This window comes from Pezoporus flaviventris, unplaced genomic scaffold (genome assembly GCF_033815535.1).
Source record: "Pezoporus flaviventris isolate CSIRO_AGI_PZ_B2104156 unplaced genomic scaffold, CSIRO_AGI_Pfla_v1 ptg000066l, whole genome shotgun sequence".
Taxonomy (NCBI): Eukaryota; Metazoa; Chordata; class Aves; order Psittaciformes; family Psittacidae; genus Pezoporus; species Pezoporus flaviventris.
In genome coordinates, this window is record NW_026892614.1 from 1496024 (window position 1) to 1518410 (window position 22387).

The window sequence follows — 22387 nt, forward strand, 5'->3', positions numbered from 1 at the left end:
TAATGTGAACTATGCTTGTATGAAGCTAACAGAAACAAAGCAAAACCCTTGCTTTCTGGTAATTTTCTGTTTTGACATTCCCCCAAACAACTTGATTAAAACCCAAGAATGGTCCCCAAATGCCAAAAACTCTGAAGGAACATAAAACAAACAGAGGACATTGGAAAAATTAGTTCTTTTTACTGCTATCAAAACTATGATTTCATCAGGTGTATGATGTGTGTATTAGAAGATGCCAGCCATAGCTATAGTTTGGACAAATCCAAGCAAGCATAACTGGGGTTTAGCTTCCTTTTTTTGCAAAGATTCCAGTAACCTTTCAGCTTTCCTAAGCTTCCGAAGGGTCAGCAGCTCTCAGCACAGAACATGTGTCCAACACTTTCTAGCTGAGGCCCACCACTGCCATCATTTCTTGTTTAAGAGCCCATCAGCAACAGAGTGCTCTGATTAAATGACTTGTGTAAAAACTAACTGAAGAAATGGAATTGTGAATAGTCTATTAGAGGTTCATAACACAGTCAGTCTGAAAGCCACACAGTTTCACAGAGGAGACAGTACAAGAAGATCTGGATCAACTGAAACAACATAGCTTTGTTATACTCCCTATCTAACACCTTTTTAATGTCTTCCAAGTCATGACATGACATCTCACAGCAAGGCACTTCCATGAAATGCACATCATCCGAATGAAAAAGAGTGCTGAGTGCACTTCATCCCCTATCAGTTATTATTAACCGGAAGAGAAGATTTACTCCTTGGGGAAAACTTGTTGTAAACAAAGCAGTGTTTAGCTGGTATTTTGTTTAATACTTATGATCATAAATTTAGACTGAATTTTTATGAAAACAGCCTATAGTAAACACTGAAGTTAACATGAGGATCTTAGTTATCCATAAAGTGACACCTAACCAGCTTCACTTCAAGTTACCATTGCAAAGACATTTCTGACTAAAATCCCTAACTGTATCAGTGGCAAAGAGGATAATGTTTTAGTCACCCTCCTATCTAAATATTTAGGCTTTTCAATGCACTGCAAGTAATATTCTTGAATCTACTGGAGCACATTTTTCTCTGTCCTTTAACAGGAGAGGTCCAGGATTCAGCCTCTCATGATTCATCAGTAAAATGTTAGAAAACTGGAAAAAATAATTGGCATTGATTTCTTGGATCTTAACCTATCTATACATCTGAGCACCCTAAGAAACTCAACTCGGTGAACACATGCTGTTACATATTAGAAACTTGTAACTTGAGCTTAAAAATATTTGAAACACTTTTCTCTTTGTTCAGAAGTGTTTGCTCAAGTGAAGAAAATACCGTGTGATTCAGGCTCTGTGTTTTCTGAATGAGTCATTGAATACCTTGTTACTGCTGAGACCTGTAGACCAATATTAAGCACTCTAAAAAGAATCCTGTCCTACATAATTTTGTTTTTCAATCTAAACCCAGCAGGAAAAGCCAGAGATGGTTAGCTCACCAAATACCACAACTGTTCATCCCCAGTTCATCAAATCCTCACAGTATCTGTCAACAAAAAGGTAAAATGGTCATTTTTCTCTTCTTTACTTACTTGTAAGAAAATGAAGTCTTAATGGAAGTGCAGTTCACCAAATGATTTTTGCAAATATCACATTCACATGCCACCTTTCCAGTTACAAGAGAAATGACTATGTATAAAATAAATTTTTATCATTCAGTTATTTTATAACCCTATTGAAGGTAGCTTATTGTAATTCAGTTCTTTAGACTTGTTGGTCTTGGGAACCTTGAAGCCTGTCACTGTGAAAGGCAAACCTGTTATCACTCAATTTTGCTATATGAGGAGACTATATCTCCTTTGGAATGTATTTAGGAGGCTTCAAACAAAAAGTTTAAAAAATTATTTAATATATAGCCTAAATAGGTTTGCTGTAAAAAATGTCCTGGTGCTATATTTATGCAGCCTATGATTCCACAATGACGTTTGCAATTCCACAATTCTGTATGCAGCATGTGACTCTACAATGGCATTTGATATTTTAAATCACTAGTGCATCCTGCAGGGTAGGAAAATGTAATAATCTTGGTTGTTTAATCATCAGCCATTTCTGATTTCAAACCCTCTAATTTAAATTTGCAGTAACAGATCTTTCATAGCCTTCAAGCAAAATAGAGTGCAAGAAAACACATACCTGAATGTGGAGGTTTCCATATTCATTGACAATAAATGGAGGTGTTTTGTCTCCTTTCCTGCTCTGGTCTCCCTTTCCCCCTCTCACTTGCTCTCTTTTTCTTTTCTCTCTCCCTCCTTTTCATTATACAGTTAGTCTTTCTCTGAAGAGTGGCTTTATCTAGGATTTCATAACAGTACACTGCATGAATGATACTTCCTGCTTTGCAGCAAACATATCCTACATGCCATTAAATACTGAATATTACATTTTCTTAAAACTGTAAAATTCATTCTAATTTTTATTGCAAATCTTTCTTGTACCTATAGTAGTAAATGCTTCATAAGCATTGCAGAAAATAAAAGACACATTCCTCTGAAGTTGCCTATGGCATTTTCAGATGTCTGAAATGGATGAAAATTCTTATTCTGTGTTCTCTCAAGACTTAAGCACTATTTATTGTGAAAATGGCTGGCAGGTTTTAGGTCTAATTTGAGCTGTTAACTTCTGATTTTAGGCTGAAAGTTACTTCTCCCACAGAAAAGCTGATGGAATAGAATATGGGTTCGGTCTAGCTTATCACAAAATCAGCGAAATTAGCTCAAACAATCCATGACTGTCACTAACTTTGTACTGGACTGAACTAAGGACATCTTGCACAACCTCTCTGCCCCATTGTTCTTGAGAACAACACTTTCCAGTAGGTGTGTGTAGGTATTGCTTAGGAATGTGATATTTTTTGCAGTCTAAGCTGGAATTAGAAAGAACACATTACAATGACAAGGCATTTCCAGTCCAAGGGAGACCAGCCTCCAGGAGTGGTGATTTCTCCTTTTCCCACCATAGCTCAGAAGCAAAATTGCATAACTGGTTTCTTTATAATTTTATTTTAAACTTTTCTTTCAAACACCTTTATTGTTTGTGTTTATTATTGGAGGACAGGTCTCGGAAAAGTGTGTCTAGCATTTTGAATGTAACTGGGGAGGATGCCTGGTTGCTTTCAGCTGCCAAGCTTAATTCAGGGTTCCGTGCTGTCCCACATGGTCTCTGTGAAAAATCACTTTCTGGGTGACGTTTGCATTCATATCCCAGACCCAGGATATTCATCTTCTTGAACTTAGATTGTAGAGGAAGTTAGGATGAAAATAGTTTTGTTTTTCCACCTGTATCAATATTCTTGCAATGATCTTTTGAAGTTGACTACTTTTTCCTCTGTATTGTTCCAGAACGTTGATTTTTTTTCTGTTGCTTGTTTAAACATATTTTACACAGGTACATTTCCAGTGTGATGGATATGGTAGTAGAAACATTATTTCTGCTTTTTGTGAGGATGGAGCTGCAGGCTTAACATCCCACTGTGCATGAAAATTTACTTTTCCCCCTACTTGAGGCAATAACATTTTAAAGTAAGAGTTTCCAATTTCACAGGTGTTAAGAGTATAAGACAGTAGAATATTTATTTCTGAAGCATTTCCTTGAACCCAGTTGACACAGGAACTTCACTTACCAGTTCCCGTGATTGTAGGCTGAAGTTGCCCATCTTGATTCCATAGTCCTGAGACACAAACGGCTCTCTGTTTCCATGTCACTTAAAAATCAACAACCCTTTTCTCTGAAATGGTATTGCTACCTTCACCCAGCAGAATAACTGGTCACAAAACCAGAAACTGACGTAAATTATATTTGATATAATGTGGCATAAATAAAACCTTTTTCCAAGGTGGAATTCAGTTCACAGATATGTTCAATAGATATAAGATCTAAAAGTTAGTGGGCTGTATGTCAGAAATATAAGACTGCTGTTGACAGTGTAAATATGCAGCAGAACCATTTAGACAAACTCCTGAGTGTGAATGGATATAAATACAGTCTTCAGGATTAGAAGTAATAAATTATCTATCTCAGCATATAAAAGATACAAGTATATTCCATAATCTTTCTTGAGATTTATGTATGTGTTTGAACAAAATGTTTTGATCACCTTCTAGTGCACAATTCATGTGAATTGTTACTGTTTGACACACTGTAGTCAGGTTACCAGAGAAAATTAAGCCTTGGGAAGAGAATGTGGTAATCTCAAATTGTATTTTATATTCAATCAATTTATAACTAAAATAACAGAGAAGGGAAGCTGGTAATCCTCTGAAGGCTTAAGAAGGATACACACATATAAAAATCACTTAATTTGTAGCTAAACATGCCCCTTTTTCAATTGAAAAAATAAATGACTAATTTTTTTAAGTGTTGAAGTGTGTCTGTGTTAATAAAGGAGTTGAACAGTGAGCGTTTCTGCCTTAGTCAGTAAGTTCTGAAAACCATTGGCTTGATCATACTCCCACAAGAGTAAGAAGCAAAACGTTGATTTCAGTGACCACAGAGCTGAAGTGGGGAAAAGGATGACGTAAGGGTTATCAGTGGGTTTGGCATGAGAAAAAACATTTCTGCATAAGAAAAGTAATTTCTTGAACAGGTTAATTACATTACCAAATCTGATATACTTAACATAGCTGATCATGCTCATTAACCTGTTGAGTAGATTCAGGTTTCCAGACTATATTTATCGTTTTGTATATCTTTCATATGAAAGTGGCAGAAAAATTAAATCTTGTGTGATATGAACATATTTTATTTTAAATAATTAAGAACATTTGTGCAAAGTGGAGAAAGAATGACCTACTTCTATATTTTGGAGAGTAAAGGGTCTAATCAGCAATCCCAGAATCACACACAAAGGAAAGGAAGAGGAACTTAAAATCATCATCAAGAAGTTATTTTATTCAAAAGGAATACCTAATAAAATTCCTCAGCTTGAAAGAGAATACCCTACTTGTCCATAGTGTCTCTACCATAAAGCTGTGTTGCTAACTTCAACTCATACTATATGTACATTATGTCTCTTAATGAGTTCTTGTCAAGTCTGCAAAAAGTCTTAAAATTCATGCTGGGTTCAGCACTCCATGTCTGCTCCATTTCAGAATTCAAGCACAGTGTCTTCTCCCACAGTGGCTTTCATTTAAGAAATTTATCAGTCTTTGTCTGTTCAAGTTACTTCTCTCACTGAATGTTTGACTAGTGTTGGACTGTTCTTGTATTCCCCTTGAATCAAGCAAACATTGAATAGTTATTCAAATCTTCTACAAAATTGTGAATTTTTGTCCTTCTCTCAGGAATGCATTCCTTTTTAATTCAGTCAGATCTTTCTTAACCTCACTTTTTCCCTTTTACTGAATCTGATTTGTCCTGTTCCTGCAAGCCCCACAGTATGTTCAGTCTTGAACACCTCAGCCCTCAAGCTTCCTCTCCAAAATCTTCCTGGCGCTTTAGATTCCCTTGGAGATATTTTCCGATAACTCTTCATATTCTCTGATGACTTTGAGCATCAGATTTTTTAACAGTTTTTGTCCTGGATTACAAAACTTTACTCCCTATATTAATGCTATGTGAGACAAGATAAATGTTTACGTATTTTGAAACATTTCTTGTTGCAATCATTTTTCATTCCTGCCAACTTTATGCAGTGTTACATGATGATAAAATATAATCTAGGAATAACATCATTGATTAATGACATTTCAGAGGTTTTCTCATTCAGTTGGTAACAATTTAACTTGAATAATTTGTCTATGAATTTGCAAGTTAGGCCAAATTTGATTTTGTAACTAAATGCTCAGATTTTAAGCAGCTTGAATATTGCCTGCCTTCACACAGAACATCTGTTCCCCTCACATCCAAGGCTCATGTGACTGAAGAACTGCAGCTGAGTTTTTTTTAACATTGCAGCAGTTGCACACCTTCAAATTTTACACTTTCCTTTTTAATCCACCTGACTTTCCACTTTCCACTGTTTTTCATCTGGCAAATCAAGCATACACCCATCATCTTTCCCACTCCTCTATGTGCTTGTCTGTGGCCCAACAGATAACCCAACAAAAAAAAAGCAGGTTACCCACTGAGTGAAACTTCAGGACACAGGTTAAAAAAAAAAAAGAACTGAGACATATGAAGCTGACAGACAATAATCTCTAGAAAAAGCAGGAATTTTACTGAAGCTTTCACGAAACACTGCTTTGAGACTTCTTAAATTCAACTCAAAGAAAAATCAAATGCATTCAGACTGAAAATGGGAATTATACATTGTCAATAAAACCTGAATAATATTAGAGCTTAGGAGACACACAAAAGGACAGAACTTTTATACCTTGTATGTCCATCCAAATCCAAACTATGATCCAGAAATTCCTATTTACACATTACAGAAATGTTGGAAGGCACCCCTAGGCACTCCTTAACCTCTTGCTTGAAGGACTATCAGCTCACTACTCAGGTCAGCTGTGGTTTTGTCTGACTTTATTAAGCATCCTGAGATTTCCAGTCCTTCAGGCGTAACACACAGAGAGTCATGATGACTTTCCATCAAATTTAGATCAGTACTAGCAAAATTCCTTATCTAGTCTCATCACTGTAACAGCATATAACACTCAAAGGAGGAGAGTCCTGGCTTCTGAGAACAGGCTATGAGCAAGTTGCTTCTGAGTGTATAAACCACCACACAGCAAAATTACACTCTTTCATCTTCTTATCATTCAACGTATCTTGCAATGCCATAGAAACATTATCAGGGCTTTAGTGTGAAGGGTGTAAATTATCCCCATACAGGCCACCTCTGTAGCACAGGGATTAGAAAAATCTCTAAGATACCTAAACATGGGTTTGATTGGTATCAAGCTGAGGGGCTTATTTGTTAGATTAGTACTTTAACAGTTAACCTCTTATATAGAAACGGCACTTTGAGTCATTACAAAAAATAGTTATAAGCTTCCTTATAAATTTGCTGAACTTGCGGGAGTATGAATCTCACAGACAAAAATGTCTGGCTATAATCCTACAGGCAGAGGGTAGGAATTTAAGTTCCATTTCTGAGCACAGTAATGTTAATTTCCTGATTCTGAGCATCATCGCATTCAATCTAAGGGTTTTTTTTTAGTATCACCTTCCTCAGGTGCCCAGTTCTCCCAGAGGAGTCTAACGCAAGTTTTAGCATATTGTCCTGGGTCCAGAAATCCACTTGAAAGTGAGGTCCCTGCCACACCTGTCGTGTCTGGATTTTTTAATAGATATGGATCTAAATCCACTTTAAAATGGGGATTTAACAATTTTAAACAATAGTTTTCATTTAAATTCAATGGAAAAATTAGTTCCAACATATAAACTACTTCAGATTAAAAATAAATTACTTCAGCTTACTTATAGTGTTTATTATTTATAATATTATATACAGTTCATGGCAAATAGAAAGCAAAGAAGCTGATTTCAGTGAAAAGAAAGCAATCAGAAAGGATCACGTTAAGTCACATTGCCTTACATTTTTTTGCAGGCTAAGAATAGAGTCATGGACAGTTGCTATGATTCAGTTGATGTGTAGTAATTTATTAACCCACAGTTATATGACTTGGATGCCTAAATATCCCAGGGCACAGAGCAGGGTTCCTTCAGAAATTGAATTTAAGACCCTAAATCGCTTAGTTTTTAAGAACTGCCAAATTAATGGAAAAAATTTTCAGGAAATCCTAAAGCAGAACTATGGTGTGAAGTTCCCAGATATTGTTAAGCCACATAGTAGGTAATAACATCACACATCCTTTCTCGCTCTTGTAATATGTACGCATAATAAAGTACAGAATATTATTAACATTAAATATGATATTGCTTTACTTCAATTAGGCTGAGTCTTGAGGTTGTTTTAATCCATTTAGGTAGGTACAAGTGGCATGGGACTCGAGGAGTTAAAGAGAAATATTGATAAACCTGGAGTTGTTCATCTGAAAATGATTTACACTCTTGGGCATGGTATATTCTGCAAAACTGAACCTGGCACAGTGTAATACAGTAAAATTCTAGTAACAATTTCTTTCCTTTTTCAAGTTCTCTGCCAGAAATATCAATTTATCAGCCAACAATGAGCAAACTACTGCAGCGCTAGAAAGGCAAGAACTTGCCAATCCTGCCATCTACTGGAAAAATCCTAAAACTGAGTAATGTGTTTCCACTCTCACAGATTGGCACCAGACCGGCAGCATTCACAACCCCCGGGGAAAGGGGAGTCTCTAGGACATCACATGGCAGAAATCTGCCTTTCTAGTGGATGAGTTCCTTGATAACAATATCTGCGAGGACAGGACGTAGCTGATGCAATATTGCATCAGCTGTTTGCAATATATTTGGTTATCACCAACAAGCCACATCCCAGCATCCTCACTGAGTTTTTATTCAGTCTCCCACTGATTTCGGTAATAATTTTGCCTGACTAAAGAAAGAATGGAAAATGAGCTAAGGCCTCACTTGGCTAATAGTCGGTTTGGGAACTAAATATACCATTACAAACTGTACATCAGATACATCAAAGTGCTTTATAAGCCTGCTTAGAAGGCAAATACTAAAAGTGTAATCTTTATGAGTTTATCATTCTTTCATAGCCATATTTGCTACATAAACCTAATCATCACATGGATTCAATCCTCTTCTAGCAGACAAGTGCTTTATGTAGATTAAAAAAAAAAAAATAAAGTCTTGAAAACCAGCTTCTTTGTAGTTCCTATTTCCTCCACAAGGGCAAGATTCTTTCCTCATTTCTGCCTCCCGTTCCAGTTTTTCAGAAACCACAAGTGTCAGCCCTGATGAAGATCCAGCTGGGAAAAACAATTCAATCACTTCTAATAACCCTACTTTAAAAACAAGGTCAGAAGCACACCTGGGCTATTCAGAGGAAAAAGTGAAAAAGTAAGTAATACAATGCCTAGATAGTTCTCTTTCGGTCGCTTTAACAAAAGTCTCCTTGAAAATTGAAAGTAAAACTGAAATAGTAGATTTTCTTCCAACTTCCAAAACAATACCGTATTTCACACCAAAGAGCTGCATTATCAGCACTAAAGAGGAGGGTGTTTGTTTGGCCTGAGACTTTTTTCCCCATGAGCTTATGAATTCTCATGACTGTGTCTTCTCAGCAAGAGAAAAGGTCTCTGAAAGAGTAAATAAAAACATTTACAAGAAGAGATCGGAGTACATAAGTATTGCAGAATGCAGGAACTATGAAGAGATTTTTTTCCATCATGTGATTTTGTCCTTAAAATATTTTGAATCTGCCTCCTGCAAATTATTCTAGTAAAATAAAATTACATCCGCAGCTGGGGGTGTTGGGCTGGGCAAAGGTTACATGTCATGTTTTCTCAAAATAGGTACTGCTTTATGGTTACATTTCTATTGTGCTCAGTAGTTCTGGCTGTTGAAGCCCTTAGGAAAATATGGTTACTACTTTTCCTATTGCATTAGTGAAAACAAATCACAAGCGGGTTTCATTCCCAAAACCTAATGTTTTAAATTACATTTGTGCTTAAGAAAAAACAAAAGAAAAAGAGATGCTAAAATGCAATTTAGACAGTACCTTCTTAAATATATTGTGGTTTTTTTTTTATTTCTTACAATGTTGCTAATCAAAAATTAGTAAGAGAATAGTCCTTCAATGTTGTTCTGATATCACCTTGTAAATTACATATAAAGAGATATTTTATGAAGTTCATGGTAATTTCTATTTTCATTTTGGTTCACTAATTCGGCAACTGAGGACTTAATTGTAGTACATTAGGATATTAGATATTAGAAGGATATCAGACTTCTGTTTATGTCAGGTGCAATTGCATTCTACTGCAATAGTCAGTAAGGAACAGTGGAAATAACTATAATTACAAAGGTAGAATACATAAAAAAAGTCTCTCCCTTCAGTTCCACTTATCCTTCCATATTATAATTTATACTGCCATATCTCTCATCTCACTGTTAGTGCTTAATCTTTAAACAAGGCTAATGACACAGGGACAAATTGTTAGCTTTCTTGACTGATTAGAATAGCTTCATTGTACTACTTCATCTTATACCACTGGAGAGTCTAGCAAAACCAGACTTAACTCAGTGATTTAATTGCAGACGTACAAGATTTCAGCAGGTACTGGAGACTCAGCAGCATAAGGGACTTGTGCCTGTCAGCAAATGTCATGAATGTCATGTGGCTGTTTACTTTTATGTATATTTAAAAACTTAATTCCCTTAAGCAGGCAAAAATACTATTGATCTGTTCAAATAAATAGCAGCAATTTTCCCTGAAACAAACACATGGCATAGTCACATCCATCATTTCCTTGGTAGTTTATTAGGCTTTTCTGCTTGGCAGTAACTGACTCAGCAATAAAATATTTTTAGCCCTTCATGAGAGGTTTTATATCTGATAAGCATGCAACCCTACCAAACAGAAAAGTTATTAGCCAATTTTAAGAATCTACATAAGAGCATAGAGAAGCCCTGAGCCTGGTTCACCTCTGAACTGTGCTATCTCTAACCATCTATCTGAAAAGCAAAGTCCTTCATGCTGGAAAAAAAAAGAGAGGAGATAATGGAATAGAAAAGTAACCTTCTTACTCAGTTTGGTCCACAAATATACTTTCTTATTTCAGGATCCCACCAAGTTCAAGTGCCTCTATTCCTCTGACTGGAGACAGCCAGGCTGATGCTGACATCCTTGCTTTCATTAAAGCAAGACAGAATGTCCTGCAAAAGAAAGGTAAATCCTGCCAAGAAACGGGAAGCCAAACCAAAATCTCCAGCATGTTAAAGCCAAAATTGCTTTAGTCCACATTTATACTGACACAAGTGAGAACTGATTCTGGCTTAAGTTATGTTACATTGTGTTCTGAGCTGTTCTAAACACTTGAGGTTCTTCACATGTATTTATTTTAGTAGCTCAGTGCTGCAGTATGAAACTATGAGGGCTGTCTTTTCTGAGCCACTATCAAGTGAACTTTCTGGGACATGCATATCTGTGCAGCCTGCAGAGTGTATTTCTTTACACTTAAGTAAATGCATTTGAATGTGGTTTCTTGATGATTAAAATACTTCTACAATTTTCCATACACATTTTCTTTAAACTTTTTGGCCTGGTTTTCAGCTGGCACAAATTTAGCTATAGCAATTGACACCAAATAAAGATTACTCAAATGATTACACTGTAGCCCATAAGGCAGACTGGCCCACTGTGGCTTGCAGAATAAGCCCTTAGCAGGTATTTCGCTATATCAAGGTCTAGTGAAACTTTTTATGGGTATTTGTCACCAAATCAGATACCATGGTCACCATCAGGTACCATGAGAGCATAAGCAGGCAGTAAAGTTCACTCTACAGTGCAAGTGAAATTAGCAGGAAACAGAAAGCAATAAATACACAACAGCGGCATAGTGAGGTAGCCTAAAAGTAATTCTTCATGATGAAGGAAATAAAAGACCAGTGATTTTTTTAGGGTTTTTTTTTTAGTAATAATTTTTAGTGGCAGCAACCAATTAGAAGACAAAAGCAGTAGTGGTTACTGAAGCAGCAACTTTCTATCAGCACATGAGTGCTGATGACAGCATTATTCAGCAAGCTGTCAGCACCTGGCAGGCAGATGGTGTTAGCACTGTCACAAAGTATCACAGAGCTTATCAGAAAGCTGTCAGGTAAACACACAGTGACTGAAAAAAACAGCTGCCCTGCACTCATCCAAAGCAAACACTTAACACACTTAGGCTTTGGGATCCCTTTTGTCTTTATTTAGAAAAACTGTTGTCAGGTTTTTCCTACAAATGAATTAAGCTGAATTTATAGGCAGCTCACCAGAAGAAGGTTAGAGATAAGTGTCTTACAACAAAACATTTCAGGTCTTTAGAAGGTTCAGATCTGACTCATTCTGTGAAGAACAGTGATCTAACTAACGAGAGCATATCTTGCCCTGTGTTCATCTTCTAAATCATACTATATCAGGAATGTCTTTCTCAAAGGCCTTTTCTGTCCTCATTGTTTTTCAGCCACAGGCTATTACCTAGCATCATCCATCAGTTTCAGAAGGGTCTAGGCATTACCAACATTGACAACTATTAGAACCCAAATTATAAAAGGTATTCTTGCAGAACAAAGGACAGTCAACACTTTTTAAATTGATCTGAAGTTCAGTTAGACAAAATGAGCTACATGCTGCCCTAAGTAGCTGGAAGGGAATGAAATAGTATTTGATCATCCTGGCAGTGCAAGGCTGGATGACTCCACCAATCTCTAAGCATAGGCAGGGGAACAAAAATGAAAGAGGCTGCATAAGTACAACCTGCATATTTCAAATGTGTAGGGACCTGATGTGTCATAGATACAGAGTTCAGCAGCAAATTGTGAGAAGGATTTGGAGTCAACCTGGCAGACAAAAGAAGGCTATTCTTCCTTGACTGCTTGTGAGAAAAGGAGAATCCTCACAGATTTGCAGGATGGAGCCACTAGCAGGAACCATTGATCAAGAAAAGTTTGTAAATTCTGAGTTAGCAATATGGATGAAGAGGAAAAAATCTATGGATTAGTGCTACTAGGGAACTGTCTTCATCACCATAGTGAAACCCAAGGACATTTATGAGGTGCAGTGTCAGACTTTCTAACTGGGAAAAAAAAAAATGTGTTGAGAGACTCCACTACTCCCATATCTGTGATTACATTATGTGTCCCCTTTTCCTGTGAGCACTTCACTCTTACCTGACTTGTTTCTAGACTAAAAGGAGACAAGAGGCTGTAGTGCTTGTGCATAATTGTCTGTATGGAGTTTCTGATAACAGTTGCATCCAAAGCAAAGGAGAACCAGAGTCTTTTCTTTTTGGGGATGGGAATGGGGACTTGGCTTTGTTTATAAAGAAAAACTATCAGAGGTGAAATAGAGTTAAGCAGAGAGGAGGAGTAGCAAAAGAAATGTGTTCTGTCTGAATACTTTAGGGGAAAAAGTTGTGTGTTACCAATTTCACACAGAACTTTTCCTCAATGAATTTCAAATATATACAAAATAAACTGGAAAGAAATTACTTGCCTAGAACCACTAAGCTAAATCAGACTGCTTCATATAGAAGCTGTGCTGCATCCCAGTCCAGTGTTCTGTTGTCTCCTTCCCAAACTCTCTTCAACTGAGATGTTCAGTAAGTATTTCTATATTTGTATGCAAATATATTAATTCCCTGCATGATTATTATACATAGTGTCCTACAAGAAACATGGAAAGGCATAGGTTCAGCCAAACTAAAGTCAGCAAGGGTTAAAAAATGTCAACATGCTTACTTCTCTTTCCTTTATTGATCCTGACCCTTTCAAAATCAGTATCTTAGAAGAAATCTGAAAGCCTGCTTTTCATTAATTGAGGAAAGAAGGAGGAAAAAAAAAAAAAGAAAAAAGGATAACTGAGTGCAGAAGCCAACAGAGTGGAAAATAAGTTTCATAAACAGAAAGCATGAGAATGCTCAATATCCTTAGTGACCTAATGCAGGGGAGTGAGTGAGAGGTCTCAGTAAAGATTAACTCAGGGTTTGCAGGTCATTACCATCTTCTTTCTAAACAGAGCAGAATTAAACAAAGTACATTCACAGGGCCTTGCTAAAGTATTGTAATAACTACATTGCAAAGCTTTTTACAAAGGGCTACACTGCAAACATGCTTTTACTGCCTTGTTCAGCCTTGAGGTAGAGAAATGTAAATGCAGAAGAGCAGATGAATGGTTGTTTGGTTTGGTTTCTTGTTGTTGGGGTTTTTTTTGTCTTGGAAGTTTTACTTTTTTTTTCACTTTCTTTTGTTTTGTGTTTCTGAAGTTTGTTTTAAAACTGACAACACAACCTGAAATATAGTATCATGTATTCTTTATCTCTTTCAGGCTTGGGGAACAAATGAAATTCTTGCTACAGTTCGCTATATCATTTTAGAAACAGTTAATGACCTTTATTCTTTCCCTTCCTCCTCTGCTTAGAAACAGGTAGGAATGAGTACTTTGGATGTACAGGTTTAATTAGTAAAGCTATAGAAATTATTTTTCTTTGACAGCAAAATCAATTTCTCTGGGGAATGATATTTGAATATTTGCACTCAGTATCTTCAGCTTGCATTAAGATTAAGCAAAACTAGAACAACCTATCAGGAGTTTGCCAAACATGTTTGTTTATTAAAAATTCACTGTATGTGTTCTACATGTTAAAATTATCTCATGTATTAATGCTTCTATATCTTTAATCTGGGAAACACTTATTACTGCTGCTGGTAGTTTTGCTTACATCAATTTGCATAAGGCTTTATTACATACATCTAGGTAGCACCTAAAGTTGTTTGTGCAAAAACAGTTGTTATCTGGGTTACTAAACTCTATAAAATACCATTTGAGACCTTTTCCTGTTTTTTTATTTTCTTCTCCAAGGAATAGTAATTTTCACGGCAGATGATTAGAATACTGAGATTGTATTGTAATATGAAAATAAATTATTATTAGAAAGTAATTTGGAGTTCAAAATTTTCCAACTGTTTTTTTAATTTGAATACATTAAATGTTGTCAAAATATACACCCTTCCAAAACATACAAATTTCAGAAGAAACAATATTTAAAAGGCTTCAAGTAAAACAGGGCACATACTACATACTTGCAAAGCACAAATGGGATGTGAACATTTAAATGCAATTATGTCTTACATACAGTTGTTCACTACTGACTCAGTGCTACTTTATTGCATAGTATCTGTTTATGCAGCAACTTATTTTACATATCAGACTAATACAAATAAAAAAAATGCAATGGAAAATACAGTCTATTTCTCCAAGATATACATACTTTCAGATTGAAGCCATCATTTTTATGCTAATGCTAAGCCTATAGTCATGCATTTGGAAGGTTTTGGCTTATTCACATAAAAATACAGCAATATTTTGGCATAAGTCACATATCATTCTCAAGGATGTATATGTCCTTAAGTTGTTGATACTTAATTCCATGGCAAATCAATAGTTATTCAGAAGTACATGGTGAACTGGTATGTTCAAACATACAGAAGATACATGTTTTTCAAATTAACAACTAAGATGCAATAAATCAAGAAATATTGAAGTTATGTCTTTTTCCGTATTTTAATTTTCTGTAAAAGTCAGCACAGCTACCACATGAATTGATAAGCTTTATGTAGAATTTAGGGCATAAAAGGTCCTAAAGTCAGATCCACTGTTGTTTTGGGTAGAGAGTTCAAGGATTTGGTCAGAGGTGGGAAAATACATAGTTCTGCTTTGCTGGAGGTTATATTAAAATGTCCTTCTTCTACCAGAATCTTTATATGTCTGTCTTTATTTTTCTTCTTCTAACTCTGTTACATATAAATACTGTATTAAATATACACTGAATTAGTGTTTATATAGCTTCCCTGAGGAGAGCAGGATCACCATCCTGCCTCCATCCAAAGCAGCTAGCTGGAGAAGAGCCAAAGGTTCCAAACCATTGCTGGGTGAAGCAGCTGTCTTTCCAGTTTTCAGTAAAATCTCCATTATGAACTTATTTGAAGGTAGCCAAGAGGGAATTATTGATACATCTCACTTCTTTTAACATAAAGCATTTACAGTGGCTTTCAGTAACTCATTAATAGAAGGATCTTAGCACTATCCTGGTATGATCTATGTGGCCCTGCTACTACTTGCTGATTACTTATTCAGTGTTTTGTTCTCAGTTTGCCACACATCTAACTCACAAGGAGAAAAGATTACTTGCTTCCTGATTCAAAATTCTCCAGTCTTTCTTTATGATATTGTAAAATCAGGGTGAAATTCAATCAGCAGAGTAATACCTGGTTGGCAGAATGGTCTAAGAGTAAGATTATACCAAACACATAAGAAGAGCTTGAATAAAATTGCATCCAATAATAGAAAATCATACAAATAAATATAAATATTTTCTTGATTCTTTGGAAATTTTCATAATATCATGTGGACAGAAAAGATTGCTCATTCAGTACATAATAGTTTTAAGAAGCAAAGCCTATACCTTTTTAAGAAACTGCATCCACTCTTCAAAGGTTGCCTGTTAGGTTCATAGGAAAAATCAGGTTGAAAAGGACCTCAGCAGGTCTTTAATCCCACCTCTTGCTCAAAACAGCATCAGTTGTGAGATCAAACCATGTTGGTGAGGGCTTTGTTCAGTCTGGTCTTGAAAACCGCCAAGGATGGATGCCACATGACTTTCTAAGCAATCTGTTCCAATGCTTCAGTGCCCTCATCATGGAAAAGGTTTTCCTTATATCCAGCCTGAGTTCTGGGGGTGTTTTGCCTATTGCCTCTCCTCTTCTCAGAAGACACACTATCAAAAGCCTGGCTCCATCTTCTTGATGGCCTACTCACAAGTGCCGGAAAGCTGCTGGGTTTATCTGTCTTCTTGTCTTCATGAAAGTATTTATTGCTTCAATAATGTTTCAATGGCCACAGATGAACAAAGTTACTTGTTTTAATAATCTCTCTTCATGTAATTTCTAGATTAATTTGAAATAACCCAAGCATTTACCACACTGAAAAAGTAAGTGCCACATTTATAATGGTCTTGACTCCTACCTAAGCCACCTATAAAACAACATTGCTAAGTTTAGAGATTCTCTTGCATGGCTGACTTCTGTCTATTCATTATGATATAGCTGCTGGTTGATTAAATGTTAGTATGGTAGATACAATTTATTTATTTTCTCCAACCAGAATAAATCCAAATCTCTTTTTTGTGGAGATTTCTTTGGGAAGTAGCTTTACAGTGCTAGGTATCGTGCAGGTATTTCCAGGATTCATTTATGCCAGACACTGTGGATCATCTCATCTCTTATTTCAGGGTATTTCCAATCCTTCTATGTAGTTTATTTCAGGTGAAGTCAGGCATCCGCTGGCCTCCTAAAGCCACAGCTTCTGGAAGGGTTAGCATACGACCCACACTTACAATAAAGGCCAAAGTACCTGTTCTCATTTATGCTGAATCTGCCAGGACTGTATATACAGTCTGGAAGCACACTAGTGAAACCCTTGAGCTCACCAGCTTTTGGGTTGGGTATTTTCATCACTTCCTGGCCACTGTATCTTTCCAGAGAGCTCCAAGGAGAAAATGACATAACCTTATGTTGAATTTCTCTTTCTTGGAAGATGGACATGCCTAATTCAGTCTCCCTTTTTCACTCCTGAATTTTTTATGAAAGAATCTTCCAAGTGCAGTCATGAAGTTCACACATGTAACAGTGTAAGTATATATTGTAATATCTTCCCAACAGAAGATTTGATTGTTTTTACCTGGTTTAACCAATCACATGGTGCAAGTGGTTTATGTTAATGGTATAAGCTGAGAACATTTCAATGTAATGAAATGTTAAGATCTTGTAAATGTTCCCTGTACCAAATATCCAGCTGGTGAATATGGACACCAACAAGATGAAAATCTGGGAATGCCTGGTTGCATACAGCATGTTTGGTATCTCTATATAGGATTTGTTTGTCTTTTCAAAGTCCATTTTTAATAAGTATATCAATCAAACTTCTGGGTTTAGATTATTTCATATGAATAATTTTTATTGTTGCTTAAATCAATGTTAAATGATCTTTTTCTAATATTTCTTTTCTGTTTTACTTCCTTCAATGTTTGCTTTGAAACCTCATCAATAAAGCAAGCAATGTAAACTAGATATTTATAATAGTTACTATCCATGCCTTGATTTGACACCATGACAATAAAATTGAAGACTTTCAACTAAGGCTTTGTTTTCTCTTTCCTTGAGTGAAATCTCAGGGGCTGCACCTGATTTTTTTTGTAAAGATTATCTTCTGTTCATTCGTTTGGACAGCTGAGGTGTTTCATTTGATATAAACCTTGAACTAAACAAATTGTATCTGTGGTCCCAACAGTGGGTTTCCCAAATGTATTTGTACAGATAAACAACACGAACAACAAGGTCTACCTTAATAAAATAACTGCAGAATTTAAGGATATTTTTTTTTTTTTGCCCCATGGAATCTGTCTGAGAATAATACTGTTGAAATCTTGGAGTTCTTATATCTTTTATCTGAAAATGCTTCAGGTTTTCACCTATGTGACTATGAGTCAAGAAGTCAAAATGGTTGGTTTGAATTTGGAATGAGAATAAAACAAAAGCAGAAAATTTCCAGATGGCAGTCTCATGAAGAAATGCAATGTAACTGATATTTATATTTAACACAGTTCTAAAAGAATTTTCTTGACTCTTCTTTGAAATGCAGGGGTTTAAAAGTCATTCAAGGAGCAAAGCAAATTCAAAACAATTCAGTATTTCCGTGTACTAACTGTTCAGGCTGGAATGCATAACCTGTGGAAGAACTGGTTCCTGGATCTTTGTATGCAGTTTGTCATCAGTTTTGTACAGAGACATTTCTTCCAGAAAAACTAATTCAAAAATTCACTCTTCATCAGAAGTTTGAGGATGACAGGATCAGCCAAGGTTTCTTTCAACCATTTAGTTACTTATTTTAGAAACAGCTTATTTGTGTCTAAGTAAATTGTACTCTTACTGATCACAATGGTATTTTTTCTGGCTTTTGAAATACAGAGTGAGGAAATCATATTGGTTATTTTTGACCTATCTATCTTTTATTTATCATCTATCCGTGTTTAAGAATTGTTAGGGACCCTAACAACAATCAGTGAAGCAAGGGAAGAACCCTGAATCCTTTGATTTGCTCCAGGTAATACATGTAAAGTGATTAATTATCTTGATTGTAGACCAGGATGTCATTTTGGTATCCTTTCCAGAGCAGCTCAGATTTTCTTTGGGAAAAGCTGGATCTTATATATATTACATATATATCAAATCTTACAAGAACGCTGAAAGAAGATAGAAGTGAAGGAATAATCAAGGAGGTCATGTTTAGCCCTGAATTCAAAATATGTTTTGTGAGAATTTATTCATTAGCTTTGAGACCAAATGCACTCTTAATTTTAACATCTGAAGGGGGCACTGGAACAGCAGGACCTCTGAGTAAGTCAAATGCCAAGTTCAGCTACTACGAAGTTTTTGCTTTCAGCATTTTTTATTTCTAATACTTGTGAATTCAGGTTTTGTTTATATTTTTAATCAGAAGAACATTAAAAGAGCAACAAGAGAAGTTAGGTTAGACAGTGTGTTTTTTCATCCCATCATCAAAAGTAACCTGCTAGCATTGTTATTTCAGCATATTGGATATTATGCCTTTTTACCTGAAAGCTAAATTTCATTTCTGATGTGGTAAGCCATGCTCCTTCTTCCAGTTTCAAAACTTAGAATTCATAAGTCTTCAACTTGCGTCCAAATGTATATATTTGAGGTGTTTTTTTTTTCCTGTGGCAAGACATAATTTCTGGGCTACTGCACAAAATATTGTTTTGTTTTATTCCAATGTTGCAACCTGAAACCAAAGGAAATAAAAACAACCAAACAATCAAACAAAAAAAAAAACCAAAGCACAACAACTTTGGAAACAGAATGTTGATGATTTCTACAACTTGAAATCTACAGATACATACTTCTGTAGCTTTTTCATGGGAGTAAACATGTCAGTATCAGCTACTTCGGATTGTTGTCTTTCACATTATCAGAGCACACTACTCTGCTTAACTGTATGGAACTGTACATGTTTATGAAAGTACTTTCTTAAACCTGTGCTTTATCTGTAAGGTCATTCAGGTATAAAGTGGTTCAACTGTAACTGTATGTTTACTCTGCAGTTTCTTGTACACATGCAGTTTTTTTTTTTTCTATTTTTTGCATCTTTCTGCAAAACCACTGCTTTCTATGTCAGTCCCAGGACACATCACATATTCCATGTGTCTCTTGAAATTCTCTCCAGCTGTTCATTATAATATCCATTAATTGATTTTTTTGTTTGCCTTTATTTTATGCTTTTCAAATAACAGTCGTGGTAGAGATGATAACACCTTCTCGGAAAGTTGGTTAGAAAACATTTCACTTGGCCAATCAAATAGGATACACCTTTAATGTTGAAGTAGTTTAAATAAGAGCACCTGAAGTATAGAAGTAAGCACACTGTGACAGTTTTAGTGACTCAATTCACAACATTCTCAGAAAATTAAGTGAAAAACAATCTGAATACTTAAGTAAAGAAGGGACATTTGTATCCAGAAGATTTTAACAGGAAGAGAGTTTAATAATAAAATTGCAGCCCTAACCACATGGCCTTCTTGCTCTGTTTGTTTGTTTTCTTTTAGAAGCAGTGTGGCATAGATGAGGCTTGCCATAAAGCTCTTCCTACAGAAAAATATGCAACTCTAGCTTATTTCCAGTGCATGATAATAATTAAAGCTTCAATGAGTGAACCTCTGACATTTTTTTAGCTAACAATTTACCTTAAGCCCTCCTTCTCTCTTATGCATTTGGATCTAAAGAGCAATAGGGAGACTGAAAGCAGTAGGCATGAGTGGCTCATTCTCTAACTCTGTGGACTAAAGGCTGGAATAACCTGACAAAGGTTTCAGGAGAGGGAGGCCAGGTGGTGAGCGGACTGATCTTATAAGGGCTAGAAAAGAAAGAGAAGGTCTATCTTGTGACCAGGCTGAATTCAGGATGTTTATGAGCTTCATCATGCTGCCTTCACTGGTGCCAGCAATGTTTGTATGGTCCAGACTTCAGCTATCAACTTTTCCATTTATTCAGCTCCATACTTTCCTTTGTTCTGGGGAATCTGCTGTAGTTAGAGAGTTTATAGTGTTTTCTTGTAAAGAAGTCTAGTGTTTAGAGTAAGGGTTTACTTGTCAAGACTTAAAGTCTATCTGTGACTCTATATTCATATGACTCTGGGTAAGACACTCAACCAGTTTTACTTCAGCTTTCCAGCCTGCAGAGCAATACTAGTCTCAGTGGCCTTATGTCAGGCTTCATGCAACTGAGATACTTGGATGAAAGCTGTTTTAATAGGGGAAACCCACTATGATTTGCATTCTTATTAAGCCATAAATGCTCTCCATTCATTTTGGATAGAGAAAAGATGTGGAGGGATAAGATTTGCCTGTTAGTCTCATTTTGTATAGGCCTCTATGTTCTGTAAAAAATTCTCCAGCGCAGTAGATGGGAACTTGGGTGTGTGAATCCTTGGTATCCTGAGTAGCAGACATCCTGGGACAGTAACCAATTAATACTGAGCAGGGACTGGGAGCAGCAGAGCAGCAGCATGCCCCTCCTCACCATACAGAACCTGCAGATCACCTGGACATCGCTGCTGGTACTGGGGTATCTCTTTTACCTCCGCCTGGGTTCTATGTTGTTCCAGCTGCTGGAGAAGCAGTCAGGGATCCACTTTAGGGACCAGTTTCAGCTGGAGAAGCTCAAGTTCTTGCAGAACTACACATGCTTGGGCAGGCAAGCCCTGGAGCAGTTTGTACAGGTAAGGGAAACACGCTCCCATTATTTTGGTTCCAGCATTATTTCAGTTAGAAGAAATTATACTGTTGTGGCCACGCATGTCATAAGTTGATCTGCTGTTCATGATATTAAAGGACTAACTGTACAAGAGAATGGCAGAGGTTTCTCAAGCCCATTCACCTATCTCTTAATCTTGATCAATTGCACTTCTTTTCCCAGTCATGAACTCCCAAAATATGCAAATATACTTAAGAACCTTCCTACTGCTTTGCAATAATTTCAGCTTCAGTGTTTTTGTCTCCCTTGTTAAGTATTACATGGGAATCATGCATGAGGACAAAAACCAAGAATCAAACCTACAAGAAGTGAGTCACACTTTCAAGGTTCTCCAGTCCAAACCCATGCAAATTTTGCCCTTCTTTTGTACTACGAATTTTCTCCTGCCTTTGAAGGTGGTCCTGCACTTCCAGGCCTCTAAAGGAAAGACAAAGCCAACCACCATGAACTGTGTTAACTCTCACCTATAATAAGATACAAAGGACTCTTGTTCAATATGGGTTGTCAATTAATGACATCTTCAATTACACTTTAATCTATTCCTCAAAGTTGTCTGGAGATGATATATTAGACCTTTCTTGGTATTATAATAAACATATTCTCATTCTAGTATTGCAAGAACTGGACAGAAGTTCTTGAATTACCGCTTTTGTTGTGTTCAAAGTATATCCAGTTGCAGAGCTGGATGCCTAAACAGTTTGAACTCTTTCTACCATCTCATTAAACTTGATAGAAACTCTAAGGAAGTAGGCTGCAGGTTTGCACTGAGTCAGAGGACTTCCACAGAGGTATATGCTTTTGATCAATAAAAAGACCATATTCTGTAAATGGATTTAAGCAAACAGTGAAGTTCAGATCAGAAAGAGAAGAGAAGGTCTGAACCTCTGTCTACAAGGACTATGTTCTGATTACTGATACTGTGATATATTTCT

General features: G+C 36.3%; 1 protein-coding gene across 10 annotated transcripts in view; it reads left to right on the plus strand.

Annotated features, from left to right (window-relative positions):
- Positions 1-21261, plus strand: part of KIF6 (kinesin family member 6) — a 149455-nt gene extending 128194 nt beyond the window's left edge. For 2 of the 10 annotated variants that reach the window (XM_061470899.1, XM_061470903.1), the window contains exons 19-22: positions 1450-1538; positions 8796-8927; positions 10652-10758; positions 20249-21208. In XM_061470899.1, the coding sequence (XP_061326883.1) occupies positions 1450-1538; positions 8796-8927; positions 10652-10758; positions 20249-20268 (348 nt within the window). In that variant the 3' untranslated portion in view covers positions 20269-21208. Of the gene's footprint in view, positions 1-1449; positions 1539-3422; positions 3557-8795; positions 8928-10651; positions 10759-13896; positions 15558-18267; positions 19434-20248 lie in introns of those variants that run through there. The other 8 variants (XM_061470901.1, XM_061470905.1, XR_009746522.1 and 5 more) reach the window with 7 other exon arrangements.
- The last annotated feature ends 1126 nt before the right edge of the window (positions 21262-22387 follow it).